We start from the raw sequence: 18447 nt of genomic DNA, 5'->3' as shown, positions 1-18447 counted from the left end.
TTAAAAAATGTTTTCCAAATTTAAAAATTGGTTTAACTTGTGGTCAAATACTTCCTGCTTCAAACTGGAGTAAAACCGATATTTAGTTTCTACAATGAAGTACTGAAAACAAAGACTTTTTAAAAGTAATCTCCTGCTAATATTTGTTTTAAATGTCCTCTTCTTTTCCTTCACTCTTCTTGTTCTTCTCTACTCAAGTACTGAATACTTGTTGACCTTCAGAAGATAGGTTTCAGACTTAATGCTAAAGATAGAGCATAGATGAATACTATGTATTCTAGATTTTATAGCAAGAAACAATAGCTTCAGAAAGAGTAAGTCATCTAAGAGTCTGGATGAAGGAGACAGATAAGGGCAGGGATATAGTTGGCCAGACCAGAGCTAGAGAAAAATTGAGTGCGTGGAGACAGAAAAGGCATAAGGCTAGCTCAGGGAGGCACGTTTGGGACAGACCGGCTCAGTACAGCAAGATAAGGATTTTCGCTAAGGACAGAAGAGACATTAAAAGGAGTCCAGGAAACTAAGTGAGAAAGGAGAGGGTCAGAATATAGAGGGAGCACAGAAACATATAAATGAAGATCATTGTATTCAGAGAAGAGAGAAGAGATGAGAAAGGAAAGTATATGCACAAGGGAGACCAAAATTCAAAAAGCAACTTATATACCAGAGCAAGCAGAGTCAGATTATAGCGGAGGCAGTGACATAGCCTTTTAGAAGACAACATGGAACTAGGAAGGAGATAGCTATGAGAGTGACTAGGAACAGATATGGATTAAATTGAGACATACATAGTAAAGAGTGCAAAAAGTAATATTAGATGAATGCAGTAAGAAAGAAAAGGTAGGAAGAAACCAGTTAATTGCAACCGTAACAAGACTTTTAAACTACAAGGTGCAAATAGACAGATTGGGTACAGAGAGATGCCTAGTAGCCCCAGAGTCAGAGTGGGAGAGCAGATAACTGGGACAAAGTCTGTGAGACAGAATGGCACAGCCAGAGGCACGGATCAGAATGGTTTGGACAACTGGAAAGAGCACATTTTTTTGATAGCAAAAGTGGCAGTGAGCTTGTAAATATCCAGAGGGAGAACAGGAGGGATAGAATAAGCCCATGATTACCTCCAGAGGGTGATTAGACACAGTGTTCCTAGGTTGAGATGTAATGGGCCAAGCAGAGATCTACATCACAGAAATCTCGCATAAGCATGTAGTCAAAACAAAACAAAACAAACAAAAAACTCAAGTAGATGTTAGCGGGCCCAGGAAGAAGAGCAATGTAGTAAGCAGAAATGATGTAGGACCAAAGAGAAGGGAAAATAGTGAATGATTTCTGAGAGAGAGAAATACAGGACATAAAGCCAATGAAGAAGTGTTCATTAGGCTGAGATGAGACAGGGCTCCACACAGTCTAGGATCCATGGAAGAGATTCAGAGGAAAATGGAAGAGAAGTAAAGGAAAAATGGGCTACAAGAATCTGTCAATAGATACTTGAGGGAATACAGCAAAAGGTGTCAGAAAAGATACAGAGCAGGCACTAAATAAGCAGGTAGTTCATGAAACATGAAGATAGTTCATAGGGATAAAACATAGCTTTCTAAACAGAGATGGAGGGAGTTCTATGCATAGAAGCTGATGCAAAAAAAGTATCAGTAGCAGGCAGAGAAAGACCAGGCATAAGCCTAGACACACAATCAAGTACATTCAAAAGAATGTGGAATGGACTGAAAGTGAAACAAGCAGATAAAACAGGGAATAGCAGAAAGACTGAAAACTTAACTAATAGGAGATAACATCAGTGACTAGAGAAAGATAAGGAATGATCAGGCCTGGAACAGGCTAAGAAGATCATGGGTGGCAGAAGTAAAAAGCAAAACAAAATAGACTGAGAAATAGATCATGGTTACTGCAGGGTAGAAATAATGGTTGGGGATGGATACAAGAGTCAGCATAGGTACAGAAATGGAAAGATACAACTCAGTAGAAAAGAAGTTAATTGTGCATAATGATATGCCTTATTTGGTGAATAGCAAGAGGGGAACATTAATTCTAAGTTGAGGCTGGTTTTGTAGAATACTTTGCTAGCTTCTCGGCACACACAGAGGAAAAACACACAGAACCACTTTGAATCATTCTTGGTTCAGGTGAGAGAGTGTTTTAAAAATGTAACATGTTTTGTTTGTTTGGGTTTTTTTTTTTGTTTTTAAACAAAGTACTCATGAAAGGTATAACAGGGATTTTTGCCAGACTAGTGTCTTTAAGTGGATTATGTCACCTTTATTATTGTCTCTTCTCCTTAAGTAGATTTACTGAGATATCTTAAATTATGAAACCTTATTAATTTGTATATATATCAGATGATCTAGTGTTTGAGGAAGTTAAATACAAATATGATACACTGAGTTATAAGAGTTTTCTCAGAATTGTTTAAGCATGTGTGCATGATTGCTAGATAGCATTTATTTGTAATTCTTCAGTAACCACCCCACCTCCCCCCGCAACTGCACTTGTTTTCCAACACCAAAACTTTACTTTTTCTTCTTTCTGCCCTCTTCTAATCTTTTTTATAGCAAGGACCGTGCAGCAACCACTGCTGGAGCTGCTGGCCTGGCAGGTGGGCACCACCGGGAAGCATGGGCCACCAAAGGTCCCTCCTATGAGGACTTATACACTCAGAATGTTGTCATTAACATGGATGACCAAGAAGATCATCGAGCCTCACTAGAGGGGAAATCTGCCAAAGAGAGACCCATTTGGTTGAGAGAGAGCACTGTCCAAGGAGCATATAATTCTGAAGAGATGAAGGAAGGTAAGAGTAGAAGTCAGTAAAATGAATATCTTGGGTTCAGTAGAAAATGAACTTGACTTAGTGGGCAGTTCTTAGTTTTATTGGTAATTCGTTATGTTTGTTTTATAAAACGTGCATTATAGCAGGAAGTAAGAAATTCAGCAATAAGCATTAAAACCAACAAATATATATTTGTATTACCCTTCAACTTAGTTGAAATGATAAGTAGACCCTTTTTAAATCTCCATTTTCAGATTTAAGAAATTACCATTTCATTGTCTTAATTTTGTGGAAAAGTGCTATTATGTTCAAAGTGGACAAATTCACCTCTTCTTTATTCTCTTGTTGCCCTAACTTCTGCATTTTTATTTCTCTGAATTGGGAGCCAAAACTATACACTAGTCCAGACTCTTATATGTTGTCTCCTCATGAACACTAAGGAGTTTGTGCTACCTGAAATATATAAAAGTTTGTGCTACCTGAAATATATAAAAAGAAGCTACCTGAGTAAAGGATTATGGATTCTTACCATCCAAGAAGATTGACAGAACTCCATATTAGATTTTAGAAATCTCAGTGATCCGTAAAGGGTTGAAAATTACATAATAACCAGCAGTTTGAAAATTACGGCATTTTACTTTTTAAAACTTTAAGGATTCAAAGACTTTGGGTGGTGATGTTTGGGAGTATATAGAAAATACAAGACTCAGACTGGACAAAGATTACTCAGAAACTGGGAAGCAGAGATGAAAAGGAGTCTGTACCTCTGGTTATGTTTCATCAGCATTAGAATCTATGTGATTCTATTCCCAGGTTATGCATCATTTCTAACATATCATCTGAGTATTGTTCTGTAATGGTAAAGAATTATCAGTAACTGAAAACCTCTTGTGTTTTGGTATTTCTCTAACCTCTTTTCCCTTTATGATTTGCATTTCTTTACTAATTATAGCATACTGTGTATGCAAATAATTAAAAAAGTAGTGTGGAGTTGGGTGGTGATGGTAAAATCAGGTAATACCTCTACTGTGATTCTCTTTGGTGTTTGAATTCTAGTTGGAAAAAAGTTTTCCTTGGGAACGATAGGGCACTCTCTAGCTCCTTCCTGCTGATTAGCTTGGCTCTGGTGTTTAGTTATTTTGATTCAAATTGTTTTAGATTATATAGGAGTGAGGCTGTGAACTACTGAGGAGTCTCGTTTTCTCCAACTTGGCCTCCTGCCTGTTCTTAAAGCTACCAAACCTTTTCTTTGAACTTAGAAACAAAATTGAATAAAATAAGTCTCACAAGCTTAACATTCGATGTGTTCAGTTCCTAGAATGATAGAATTTGAATCATAAAGGCCTTTAAAAAGTCATAGTTTACCCAATTCAGACTTGTCAATATTTTTTCCTATATAAAATAGGATACTAAGATGTCTAAATTTGTCTTCTTTAAGTTTTATGACAGAATAGGCTCTGTCTAGTGAGTGTGAAGTGAGTCTTCTTTGTCCAACACTTTTTTAAAGTGTTTATTTTATCTTAGAGAGAGAGAGAGAGAGAGAGACCAAGTGTGAGCAGGGGATGGGCAGAGAGAGAGGGAGACACAGAATCTGAAGCAGGCTTCAGACTCTTAGCTGTCAGCACAGAGCCCTATGGGGGACTTAAACTCATGAACTGTGAGCTCATGACCAGAGCTGAAGTTGGATACTTAACTGACTGAGCCACCCAGGCGCCCCTTGTCCAACACTTAATTTTCCTCGGACTTCAAGTCATTTTAATATCTTTCAGAATTTTATAGATTCTATCAGGTGCTCATTAGTATACTGAAAGCTGCTTTCCTTATAAATAGTCCTCTTCCCCCATTCCACCTTCATCTACATTTTTTGTTTTATTTTAATTGTCTTTTTCTGGGCCTTTTCCAACCATAATATACTTAATATCCAGCGACCAGAACAAAATATGTTGTCCATGCATAGATTCATCATTAATGATTTGAGTTTTACTTCCAGTATCCTGATTTTTACCTGATGCTTGTTGCTCTGTGTCTAGAAGCATATTAAGACCAACAACTTCAGAAACATGTGCAGGGATTTTTAAAGACCCTCCCTTGCCCTGTATCAGATAGCTTGGACCAGGTCTTTCAGTATCTTTTAGATTATTTTTTTGTGGGCAGATTTTTTACACTTGCCAGTATAGAAAGAAATCCGCCAGTTTTCTGCCATTTATACAACTTTCAGCTCCTCTTATGTGTGTTTTTTTTGCCACTAGTTTGGCCTTTAAGCATCCAGAATTGCTTAGCATCATCAGTGAACTTGACAATTTCCTGTTATATACATCTTCTTTGTAATTTATAACTCTATTAAATAAGACTGTGCTTGGAACTAGTGTTTCTACTTTACCATCCAGAAATTTGCTCATTTATCCTTATTTTCTTTCTGTCTTCATCTGTAACAGAATGGTTCCTTTTTTCCCCCAAACCTCTCAAGACCCTTGTCATAAATCTTTTAGATGTGACTATTTAGTTTATGAAACTAAATTGCTTTGCCCCTAATTTTATATTTACTTTAAACATTAATCAAAATCCTATGTTGGTAATAATATTAAGCTTATTGGAAAATTCTTATCAAAGCAATGATTGCTTTAGAGACAATTCCTTGTCTTTTTTTTCCTATCGAAATACTGCATTGGCAGTAAGGACTCTGTGGGCGGGGGGGAGCCTCAGCCTTCAGCAGTGTTTTAAAGTAGTGAAGTTTGACTTTAATTCTCATTTTTACATCCATGATACCAGAAGCCTATTTTCTCTAACTTGGAACTTCTTGAACTTTTCTTGAACTTTCTCTAACTTGAACTTTTAACTTCTCAGTTCCTGTTTCCCTTTCTGTCTCTTAGTTGCCTATTCTCTTCTCTCAGGAGTTCTACACTTTCTAAATTGTCCAGGGTTACACTAATCCATCCTAGTGTGTTAATGAGAAGATGCTTTCACTTCATTCATGGCCGGAGTTGGTCATTTCTGGGCTTTTTTTTTTTTTTTAAGTTTATTTATTTGCTTTGACAGAGAGAGAGCATACGTGTATACACAGTTGGGGGAGGGGCAGAAAGGGAGACAGAGAATCCCAAGCAGGCTCCACATTGTCAGTGTGGAGCCCAATGAGGGGCTCAAACTCGTGAATATGAGATCATAACCTGAGGCCAAGTCAGACACTTAACTGACTGAGCCACCCAGGTGCCCCATTTCTGGGCTTTTTGTTGTTGATGATGATGATAGATAACACTAATCCAAGTGCCAAGTTTATTCTAATGGCTTCACAGATATTAAGATATTCACTTAATCCCAAAAATTATCCAGTGACGATATACTATTATTTTTTCCCTCTCTTTACTTGAGAAAATTGAAGCAGAGAGAGATGAAGTAACTTGGCCAAAATCATACAGCTAATAACTGTTAGAGTCAAGATTTGAATCAGAGAGTTAGGTTCCAAAGAATATTTTTAATCCTTTTATGTTTTATTATTTAAAAAAACTTTTTTAATGTTTATTTTATTTTTGAGAGAGAGAGAGACAGAGTGTGAGCAGGGGAAGGGCAGAGAGAGGGAGACACAGAATCTGAAGCAGGCTCTAGTCTCTGAGCTGTTAGCACAGAGCCCGATGTGGGGCTCGAACCCGTGAACCGTGAGATCACGACCAGAGCTGAAATCGGACGCTTAACCAATTGAGCCACCCAGGCGCCCCAATTTTTTTAATGTTTATTTATTTATTTTGAGAGAGAGAGTGCACCCACAAACAGGGGAAGGGGCAGAGAGAGAGATAAATTCCCAAGTGGGCTCTGCAATGTGGGGCTCAATCCCATGAACCATGAGATCACAACCTTAGCCAAAATCAAGAGTTGGACACCCAACCAACTGAGCCACCTAGGTGTCCCTAATTCTTTTATATTTTTTAAATGGTAGTATATTTGGTATTCAGAATACAGAATACAAATGTTTTTCTTTAATTTTTTTATGTGTAATTTTTCATGATGTGTACACAAAGTGATAGGTATGTGGTGAGAGGAGCTTTGTTCCTAAGACTAGATTCCTTTTTATAAAGAGTTCAAAGTACCCTTAGTTTGTTTCAGAAAAATAAAGCTGCATTTATTCACCAATTCATCAAATATTAATTCAGTGCCTAAGAAGTGATAGGCCGTATTCTGGGTGCATGGAATATATCATTGAATAAAAAAAGTAAATATCTGCTTGTGGAGAACCTACATCCTGGGAAAGGAGGTGACAAAGACAATAGACATAAATTAGTATGTTGGAAAATAAGTGCTATGGGGAAAAGAAGAAAGCATTGGGAGTATAGGATGGGGTGAATTAAAAGAAGGCAACATTTGAATGAAAACATAAAAGATATGAAAGATTCAGCTATGTAGATACATAGAGGAAAAATATCCCAGGTAGAGGAAACAGGCAGTACAAAGGCCCTAAGGTAGGAGTGAGTGTGGTATGTGCAGGGAATACCATGGGGGCTACTATGGCAGGAGTAGAATGAGCAAAGGGAAAGAGAAAAGGTAAGTAAATGAGCAGGAGAGGTTCCAGATAACATAGGACTTTAAAGACCATTGTAAAGCTTTTGGCTTTTGCTTTCTAAGCAAGATGAGAAGCCACGTTTGTGATTTCCTATTTTGCCAGCTACTGTGCTTGTTCCTTCACAGACATAATTACATTTGTTCTTATCCAAAGCCCTGTAAGATAGATGTTTTTATCACTCCATTTTACAGGAAAAGGTACCAAAGTTCAGAGACTAAAAACTTGCCCAAAGCAGTGTAGCTTGCATGTAAAAGAATGAGGATTTGAATCCAGACTGTGTTACTCTTAGAACCCATGCACTTAAACCATGCTACTTAAATTCCAGTTTGTGAGAAACATTTTGAATCTCTTATGGACAGTTGTTCAAAAACTGGAACCAGTGAAGTCTGTGTTACTTTATAATAATGTATTTAAATATTAAAATATTACATATTTTATTAGTTATAAAGGAATGCCTTGTATATTTAAGGATATTGATTTTCTGGGTTTTTCCTTCCAGGTGGCATAGATATAGATGCGTTTCAGGAGCGTGAGGAGGGCCGTGCAGGGCCAGATGATAACGAGGAGGTCATGCGAGCACTGCTCATTCATGAGAAGAAGACCCCCTCTGCCACAGCAGGCTCAGTGGGGGCGGCTGCTCCTGTCACTGCTGCCAATGGCAGTGACTCGGAGAGTGAGACCAGTGAGTCAGACGATGACTCCCCACCTCGACCAGCAGCTGTGGCAGTACATCATCGGGACGAGGACGACGAGGAGGACGATGAGTTTGAGGAAGTAGCAGATGACCCCGTTGTTATGGTGGCTGGCCGACCATTCTCCTACAGTGAAGTGAGCCAGCGGCCAGAGCTAGTGGCCCAGATGACACCAGAGGAGAAGGAAGCATACATAGCAATGGGACAGCGCATGTTTGAGGACCTCTTTGAGTGAGCTTTCCCTATCTTTTCTTCCTTTCTCCAATGCTAATTTCAAAAAGAAATTCCCCACCTTTGAAGAAAAGTGTTTAAGTGGTGTTCTGCCTTTCTTGAAGTAAAGAGCTCAAGAATAATGGGAGAGAAAGTTTGATTTTTATGCCAGAAGCTTCCCCAAAGGTAGGTTGGCTATAAGCATTTCCTTCCCTGTTATTACTACAGTATTAATACCTTGCTGTATTTCAAATTTACCTAATCTTTGCCCCATTTTTCTCCCCTTCTGAAATGAATGCAGGCAGTCTTCCTGTCTGCCTGTAGAAGCCCACTATGATAGGTTATATGAATTCACTGATCACCTCCGTTTTGTTCTCACCAAGGATTCCCAACAGTTCCTGGTATTGCTGCCAAGAAGTTTGGCAACAGGCGAATCAATGATGAGTGACAGAAAAAAAAATCTTATAACTTCTTATTGCCACACAGTTGAGGATTGGAGTCAATATATAAGACTCCGATGAAAATTTGTGTCTTTCGAGCTGACTTGACTGATAGTGTGTTGTTTTGCTTCATGCCTTTTGGTTTGGCTGTTGGATGATAGAAAACAGAATGTATACTTGGTAAGCCCTTGTGAAATTAGGAAAAAAAAACATGGATATAGGACGAGTTCCTGTACAGGGTTGAAGAGTGGAGAGCATTGGGAACAGTGCCTTTTAGAATTGCCTGAATTTGTGCTGATTTGGACATCCTTTATGGAAAGCTGAGACTGGTTCCCTTCTTTTTCCTATCTTCTACAGTGGTATAAATTGTTGAATGAGGCCATTCCAGCAGAAATCAGCATATAAAAATTATTACTCCTCTCTTTTTTTTCCTTTCTTAACATCATTGAAGGCCTTCTTTGTCTCTCTTTTGATTCTTGTCCGACATGGTGTTTTAGAATACATCTAGTGCATCGTTGAACATTGTAACCTCAAGGAATGTAGCTTACTTTTGGTTCTGATGTATAGCATGGTATTATTCCCTAAGGCAGAACTTTAAAAATAAAGAATATTCATGCAAGGGTCTATAGCAGTTGTATTTTTTTTGTAATATTTTTCCTTGCATTATAATTTTTAAGTATTTATCATATTATAGTACACGTGTGAAGATAGATTTTAGAGTATCTGAGCCTTGTATGAAGTGATGTTTCATTTACTTGGGTTGTATTAATGATTGAATATTGACAATAAATCTATTTTATACCGACCAAAATTTGTTAATTTCTAGCTCTGTAACATCTTGGAGCATAATTAAAATGAATACTCTTCCCATTAAAACAGTGTTTCAGACTTTTTTCTCTTAATAGTTCTCTTTCAAATAACAGATACAGTTGTATGTGGTCTAAGTTTTTTCTGGCAATAAGCTGCCTTAAGAATGACTTTTATGTATGTATCTTGTATATATGGTCCTATTCTTATCCTTTTAAACATTGTTTTTAAACTTTCATAGTTCTAGGAATAAGTTCATTTAAGTAAAATATTAATCAGGTTATTTATTTATTTATTTACTTGCTTATTTGGTTTTTTTTTTTTTTTTATGAAATTTATTGACAAATTGGTTTCCATACAACACCCAGTGCTCATCCCAAAAGGTGCCCTCCTCAATACCCATCACCCACCCTCCCCTCCCTCCCACCCCCCATCAACCCTCAGTTTGTTCTCAGTTTTTAAGAGTCTCTTATGCTTTGGCTCTCTCCCACTCTAACCTCTTTTTTTTTTTTTTTTTTTTCCTTCCCCTCCCCCATGGGTTCCTGTTAAGTTTCTCAGGATCCACATAAGAGTGAAACCATATGGTATCTGTCTTTCTCTGTATGGCTTATTTCACTTAGCATCACACTCTCCAGTTCCATCCACGTTGCTACAAAAGGCCATATTTCATTTTTTCTCATTGCCACGTAGTATTCCATTGTGTATATAAACCACAATTTCTTTATCCATTCATCAGTTGATGGACATTTAGGCTCTTTCCATAATTTGGCTATTGTTGAGAGTGCTGCTATGAACATTGGGGTACAAGTGCCCCTATGCATCAGTACTCCTGTATCCCTTGGGTAAATTCCTAGCAGTGCTATTGCTGGGTCATAGGGTAGGTCTATTTTTAATTTTCTGAGGAACCTCCACACTGCTTTCCAGAGCGGCTGCACCAATTTGCATTCCCACCAACAGTGCAAGAGGGTTCCCGTTTCTCCACATCCTCTCCAGCATCTATAGTCTCCTGATTTGTTCATTTTGGCCACTCTGACTGGCGTGAGGTGATACCTGAGTGTGGTTTTGATTTGTATTTCCCTGATAAGGAGCGACGCTGAACATCTTTTCATGTGCCTGTTGGCCATCTGGATGTCTTCTTTAGAGAAGTGTCTATTCATGTTTTCTGCCCATTTCTTCACTGGGTTATTTGTTTTTTGGGTGTGGAGTTTGGTGAGCTCTTTATAGATTTTAGATACTAGCCCTTTGTCCGATATGTCATTTGCAAATATCTTTTCCCATTCCGTTGGTTGCCTTTTAGTTTTGTTGGTTGTTTCCTTTGCTGTGCAGAAGCTTTTTATCTTCATAAGGTCCCAGTAATTCACTTTTGCTTTTAATTCCCTTGCCTTTGGGGATGTGTCGAGTAAGAGATTGCTATGGCTGAGGTCAGAGAGGTCTTTTCCTGCTTTCTCCTCTAAGGTTTTGATGGTTTCCTGTCTCACATTTAGGTCCTTTATCCATTTTGAGTTTATTTTTGTAAATGGTGTGAGAAAGTGGTCTAGTTTCAACCTTCTGCATGTTGCTGTCCAGTTCTCCCAGCACCATTTGTTAAAGAGGCTGTCTTTTTTCCATTGGATGTTCTTTCCTGCTTTGTCAAAGATGAGTTGGCCATACGTTTGTGGGTCTAGTTCTGGGGTTTCTATTCTATTCCATTGGTCTGTGTGTCTGTTTTTTGCTTACTTGTTTTTATTTAAGTAATTTCTATACCCAACATAGGGCTTGAACTCGCAGACCCCAAGATCAAGAGTCACACACTCTTCGACTGAGCCAGCCAGGTGCCCCTAATCAGGTGTTTTAAAACATAGTTGTAAGTGAACTGTCAGCTCTTTATTTCAATGAATGATTGTTTCTTGCTATTTTTTCTTGAATCTAACTTGCATGTTCTACTTTTGAGAGCTACTGTTCTAGTTTTTCTTTCCTGTTATCTACCAGCCTCTTAAAGAATCATAGACTAGTTGCATATTTCTTTCCTCTCCTTCTTACAGTCTGTGTTTTGCCCTATACTACACTGAAATGGCTTTGTCCAGTGTAACAGCCCTTTATTTCTCAGTAATCCATCTTTTCTCCTTGAAACATTTTCACATCCTAGCCATTATGCTGTCTTGGATCTCCTTAGTTCATTGGCTATTCTTTCTCAGTCTTCAGACTTTATTTCCTCCTCTGCTGTATCTATGCTGTATCTTTAAGCATAACTCAAGGCCTAGTTCTTTCTTTGTGTGTGTGTGTGTGTGTGTGTGTGTGTGTGTAATTTGTGTTACAAAAGAATGTCACAAGTGAAGACACAAGTATGAATAAGTATCTAGTGCAGCAGTGTTTGAAATAAAATATAGATACATAAATATATTAAATATGCATCGATCAGGAATTAAATCATTTTTTCATGAAGTTCTGTAGCCATTAAAGAGAATGTATTGATAGGCAAAGATATTCATTATGTGTTAAGTATAGAAGGATTCTGGTTTTCTACATGTGTATGTGTAAAGAAGAAAGTATCTAACATATAATACTTACTATGTGCTTTACATCTGTTAACTCATTTAATCCTTTATAACAACCTATGAGGTAGATATTTGTATTCAAAGATACGTATAATAAGCGATGACAGTTACTGTGGTCTATGGGTTATAGTGGAAAAGATATTCCCATTTTGTAAAAAGAATCAAGTGGACATTTAAAGAAGCTCTTGTAGAAAATATGCAGTAGAATTAAAGAAATAGAGTGACAAAAGCAAACTTTATGTTAGACTAGGATTTTTAGGTGTGACTTACTTTTTTAAAATCCTGGGTTTATCATTTCCTTAGAGAAATATCTCTGATTTTATGCCCAAAATTAATAGGAAAATATAATTTAATGTGTAACATTTTGGACATTACCCCCTATTTCTATAATATACACAGGGATTCGATAGAGTTTGATATTATTTCATTGGACAGATTTATGTGTGTTGAATTGCACAGTAATCTGGTGAGAAAAGCCAGTCAGTGACAGCATGACCAAACGTGGGAGCCCTGCCAATTATCAGCCTCTGAAGCTGTAGTAAGGGCAGGCTCACCAGCAAAGTTGGTTGATAGATGTAGTCAGTGTCTGTTGACCTAAGGATGGCTGGAATTGTTACATTCAACAGCCTGTAATAAGGATTGGCCAGGAACTCATCGTCTCTGAGTGAGTTATTATAACTCTAGTATCAGCTGCCCAGGTGTCCCAACCTTTCACTGTCCATTAAGATTTAAATAAAGAACACTTTTATTGTAATATTATGGGATACTTCTTACAATATCGTTTCTCTTTTTCTGGTGGGGAGAGTTGTGGAGGGGGCTAGTGTGGTTTATATTCTCCTGCTCTGCCTCCCTGCTTTCCTGGCTTCTCCACATCTCCTCCACACCACCTATACCAACTCCCACAGTGCCAGCAACACAAGTCCATGTAGCATATACTCACTCAAGTTTTTACAGTAGTGGGAAGGAGATGGGCAATGAGAGGGCATTTTATCTCAGCACTGCAGTGTCAAATATAAGAGTAGATCATATATATCCTTGTTCTTAAAGAGTTTCTGCCATCCTTACCTGTCTCATCCCAAGTCCTGCCTTCAAATCTTGCTGAAATTTCAGCTTCCTGTTTCCCTCTCTTCATCACACCTTTTTTTCCAAAGGTCTTGGAAAGTTATAAATGTATTAGAGAAAATAACTTACTTGTTTTATTCCTATTTCAAGTAGTGCCTTGAAAGCGCTTATATCCAAAGTGGCCTATCCAAGATGGTTCCCTAACCAATGGGCCATCTTCCCATTGCTAAGTGTCAGCATAAAAGGTTAATTGGCTCTAAAAGGAACAGTTTTCTTTTTCCACTACACTAAAAAATATTATTAATTATACTTTGCCAAAAGTCAAATGAATAACAATGATGAATAACAATCTTGGCCTTCAGATGATCCATTACCTTATATCTGGTAGAAAACTGCTTTAATTCTATCTGCCCTTGAAGTTGAAGCCTCTTTCTTTCTTTCTCTCTTCCTTCCTTCCTCTCTTTCTTTCTCTTTCTTTCTTTCTTTTGACAGAGCATGAGCAGGGGAAGGGCAGAAAGAGAGGGAGACACAGAATCTGAAGCAGGCTCCAGACTCTGAGCGTCAGCACAGAGCCCGACGTGGGGTTTGAACTCAGGGACCACGAGGTCATGACCTGAGCTGAAGTCGGACACTCAACTGACTGAGCCACCCAGGCGCCCCTGAAACCTTTTTCTTATTTACTTGCCTGCTTTCCCCAAATAGTACTTATGGAATATTGCTAATACTTAAGGAGTATTAAGTTTAAATTACCTAAAAATTTTTTTCCAGGGGTGCCTGGGAGGCTCAGTCAGTTAAGCAGCCAACTCTCGATTTTGGCTCAGGTCATGATCTCATGATTTGGTGAGTTTGAGCCCCTTATTGGGCTCTGCGCTGAGAGTGTGGAGCCTGCTTGGGATTCTCTATCTCCCCTCTCTCTGCCCCTCCCCCACTTGTGCTGTCTCTGTCTCTCTCAAAATAGAAAAATAAACTAAAAAAATTTTTTTAAATAATAAATCAATCCAATTTGGCTTGCCTGGACCTCAGAAGAGTAGGTTCTAGTCCCAGCTCCAATTAAACAGACACACAGAGTGACATTGTTACCTGAGGCAGTCTTTCTGGGCCAGTTTCTCAGCTGTCAATAATGAGAGGATTATGCTAGGATCACAGTGATTCCTTTCTGCTCTGATATCTTATGGAGGTAAGTGGTAGATAATAGATTTTTAAATGAGGCCTAATAACAAAAACCAAAAAGCCTTCTGATGAGCAACAGCAATTCAAACCAGGTGAAGGATATATCAAATGAGGGACTGGTGTAGTTGGCAGGTTTAGTATTTAAAATGTAGCCAACTTCATCCTAAACATTAGTAACTAGGTTTTTCTTTGGTACTTCACTTCTAATCATCTGAATGACTGAGGAGGAAATAATTGAATATTTCATAACAATTTTTGGTATTGTTTTGAGAGAATTGGACACTGAATGGAACAAGATTGGGAAGAGCAGTTCATTCTGTCTTGTACCAGTTGGTTCTATGGCTAGATTCCCAGCCAGGACAAGAGAAAGACTTAAATATGTACCTTTTTGTTCTCTTTATTCCTGAGCTTAAAATAAGTAATTAAGAAGTGGAAATCAGGGGCGCCTGGGTGGCGCAGTCGGTTAAGCGTCCGACTTCAGCCAGGTCACGATCTCGCGGTCCGTGAGTTCGAGCCCCGTGTCGGGCTCTGGGCTGATGGCTCAGAGCCTGGAGCCTGTTTCCGATTCTGTGTCTCCCTCTCTCTCTGCCCCTCCCCCGTTCATGCTCTGTCTCTCTCTGTCCCAAAAATAAATAAAAAACTTTAAAAAAAAAAAAAAAAAGAAAAAAGAAGTGGAAATCAAAAAACAAAATATGAAAATCTTTAGAATTTAGAAATTGGCCCTATTCCACCTTCTATTTATTTAGCATTTCGTTTCCACCAAAGCTATTTCACGTGTGTTATCTCTAGTAGATCTCTAGCTGGGCTACTATCACTTTGTTTTTCTTTAAATACCTAAAAATTTCTTGGGGAAATGAAGATTTTTCAGAAAGGAATTGGTATTATGGTAAATTTACTGTCTATTCTGTTGGCTTTTAATATTCTAAAAGTAGCAAACTGAACAAGATAAGTACAGGTACTCCTAAGCCATGTAAAAGCAAATGGATTGAGAAGAGTCATGAAATTTTATTTCTTCCTTTGAAGAGCTGAAGGAATGAAGTAATTATGGTGTGCCCTGAAGGAAAGAAACGAGTCTCTTAACTTCTGTTAAGAAAGAGCTTCACATCCTTCTGAGTACTAGAGGATGCCTTTCTTCTTCCATTTGCAAAGCAGATAGGCCTAGTACACAACCCAGTTTCAACAATCAACCCACATTTCCCACCACACAAAAGTACATTATCGCCCACCTAATGGAAATAAGTCTGAGAAACTAGTCTGAAAAGAAGGCTGGTGCCAGGTCCTAAAGTGCCTTGAATCATGTTAAGGCACACAGGATGGTTGTACGGTTTTGTTGTTGTTATATAAATATAATAATTATTTAAAAACTCATCCAATAATAAATATATAGTTTTTTAAAAAGAACCCCCCCCCAAGCCCATCCCCATCGCACTACCGAGATAACCATTATCGATAGTTTAATGTGTGTATCCCAGACCTTTTCTAGGCCTTTAGAAACAACATGCACACGATACCCCCCGATTCGCTGTAATGCTTTTTAAGTAAATGCAACCACATACATGTTGCCAGTTGCTTTTGAAGTATCTTGGATATCTTTTCATGTCAATATATTTAGATCTGCTTCATTTTTAAAAATAAAGACCAGATAGAATTTTATAATACAGTTGTATGATGGTTTATGTAACAGTTTCCTTACTGAATGGCGTTTAGTTAGTATCTAGTTTTTCACTATTAAAGTAACCTCATTCTTTTCATTTTTCAAGTATTTCTGTAGGATGGAATCCTAAAGGAGAGCCAACCAAAGGGCATGTTCATTTTAAACTTTGATAGGTAATGCCAAATTACTCTTCAGAAAGATTGTGGGAGAATTGTAAGCAGAGGAACAATTTGTAGGTTTCACATTAGGTTGGAGTTTAAAACTGGAGATTATTAAGGCAATTTTAATAGTTTTGGTGAGTAATTTGGTCTAGCAAACTGTCCAAGTCAGTGGGGATGGAAAGGAGGGGACAGATTTGGTGATTGGATAAGGCAGTAGAAACTTGGATGAAACTCAGGTTTCTGATTGGGTGGTGGTTCTGTTTACCAAGATTGGAAATCCAGGAGGGGCAGGCTTTGCTCCTGTTTCGGCTCCCCATCTCCATAACTGGCACTACCATTTCAACTGTATGCTTAACTATATCCTCTTTGTTAGCCATCCTTTCTTTTTTTCATCTCACATGTAACTCATCAGCACGTCCTATAGATTCAAAATATAACCTAATTTATATAATCTAATTTTGAAGGTAGAGCTGACTGGAATTGGTGATAAATTGGAAGTGTCTTCTAAATCTGACTTTTCACTACTTCTACCCCTACCAGCCTACTCCATGCCACGTCAACTCTCGCCTTGTCTGGGGCAGCAGCCTGCCAACTAGTCTCCCCACTTCCACTCTTAAACCACCCCCCAAAACATGCAGGGATTTGACCATTCCCCACACACAGACTTTTTAAAATGTAAGTCAGATGATCCTTCCCCCACCTTAGAATGCTTTATTGATTTCTTCCTAGAATAACATCCAAACTCCTTACCCTTTTCTTTAGGCCTTAAGTGGTCTGGCCCCTGGCTATGTTTATGACCACATCTCCTACTCTTCTTGTTAACTATTCTCTAACCACATTGGCGTTCTCTCTGTTTGGCAAACATGCCAAACTTCTTTCTACCTTCTTTGCCCTGTTTTCTCTATATGAAACATTCTTCTCCACTCTTGTCCCCGTTACTTTACTTTCAGCTTCAATGCCACCTTCTCAGAGAAGCCTCTGCCCTATTAGCTAAAGTAGTCCTCTCTTCCACTTAACGGTATTTTCCTGTTTTATTTTCTTCATAGCAAAACTGCTATTTTAAATGAACTTGTTTATTTTTTATTTAATTCTGCCTCTCAACTTCTCCCCTAAAAGACTATAAACTCCCTGAAGGCAGGATACTAGCATGTAGAATTCTGGCACATTGTAGGCCCAGTAAGTGTTGAACGGATGGATGGACAGATGACTTGGCACAAAGCAAACATAGCATTTTCCCCACCAAGGCTGATCATTTTGTTCCTGCTTGCATTGCATTGTGTGTGTATATGTGTATGTATGTGTGTGTGTGTGTGTATGTGTATATATATATATATATATTCTCTTAATCAGTTAACTATGTTCACTTGTGGTTCATTGTACCTAGGGCTGTGTCTCCAGGACTAACAGTGAAGGGTGCTGGAATATAGCTTCTTGGTCACAGCCATTGAGACGTCTAGAAGCTTCAATTCTGGGGAACATTAGCTTTAATGTACATGGAAAAGGTAATTTAATGAGTATTTTTTCTAGAGCTGCACTGTCTGATAAGGTGGTCCCTAGCCGCATGTGGCTACTGAGTACTTGAAATGTATGTAGTCCAAATTGAGATGTGCTATAAGTATAAAATATATACAAATTTTGAAGACTCAGTATGGAAATAAAGAATGTAAAATACCTTATTAATAATGTTTATATTGGTAATGTGTTGAAAAGATAATACTGTAGATATGTTGGGTTAGAGAAAATGTACTATTAAACTAATTGCACCTGTTTTACTTTTTTTTTTTTTTACTTTTTTTTTTTCAACGTTTATTTATTTTTGGGACAGAGAGAGACAGAGCATGAACGGGGGAGGGGCAGAGAGAGAGGGAGACACAGAATCGGAAACAGGCTCCAGGCTCTGAGCCATCAGCCCAGAGCCTGACGCGGGGCTCGAACTCACGGACCGCGAGATCGTGACCTGGCTGAAGTCGGACGCTTAACCGACTGCGCCACCCAGGCGCCCCAGTTTTACTTTTTTAAAAATGTTTATTTATTTTTGAGAGAGAGAGATGGTGGGGGGGGGGGGGGGAGAGGCAGAAAGAGAGGGAGACAGAATCTGAAGCAGACTCCAGGCTCTGAGCTGTCAGCACAGAGCCCAATGCAGGGCTTGAACTCACGAATTGCTAGATCATGCCTGAGTTGAAGTCGGATGCTTAAGTGACTGAGCCATCCAGTCGCCCCACACCTGTTTTCCTTTTTATGGGCTGTCAGAAGATTTAAAATGACAAAAAAGACTCACATTTGTAGCTTGCATTGTATTTCTATTGGACAGCACTGGTCAAGGGCATTTTCTTTGGGTGCTAGAGTTACATGTGTTGTCCTTAGTGATTATTTGCATTTTTCC

The 18447-nt window shown here is 38.5% G+C and overlaps 1 protein-coding gene across 2 annotated transcripts in view; it reads left to right on the top strand.

Annotated features, from left to right (window-relative positions):
* GTF2E1 (general transcription factor IIE subunit 1) overlaps window positions 1–17844 on the top strand; it is a 44104-nt gene extending 26260 nt beyond the window's left edge. The window contains exons 4-6 of one of the 2 annotated variants that reach the window (XR_006965705.1): window positions 2568–2806; window positions 7834–8422; window positions 17449–17844. Coding sequence is in view for 1 of the 2 variants with exons in the window: in XM_047099712.1 (XP_046955668.1) it covers window positions 2568–2806; window positions 7834–8261 (667 nt within the window). In the remaining variant the exon portion in view is untranslated. Of the gene's footprint in view, window positions 1–2567; window positions 2807–7833; window positions 9553–17448 lie in introns of those variants that run through there. The other variant, XM_047099712.1, reaches the window with a different exon arrangement.
* Window positions 17845–18447: the final 603 nt, after the last annotated feature.

This window comes from Lynx rufus, unplaced genomic scaffold (genome assembly GCF_022079265.1).
Source record: "Lynx rufus isolate CCGP_SWC_20201006 ecotype Redwood Valley unplaced genomic scaffold, mLynRuf1.p SCAF_5, whole genome shotgun sequence".
NCBI classification, from domain to species: domain Eukaryota; kingdom Metazoa; phylum Chordata; class Mammalia; order Carnivora; family Felidae; genus Lynx; species Lynx rufus.
The sequence above is the reverse complement of the archived record's forward strand: the minus strand, read 5'-3'. Positions and strand labels throughout refer to the sequence as shown.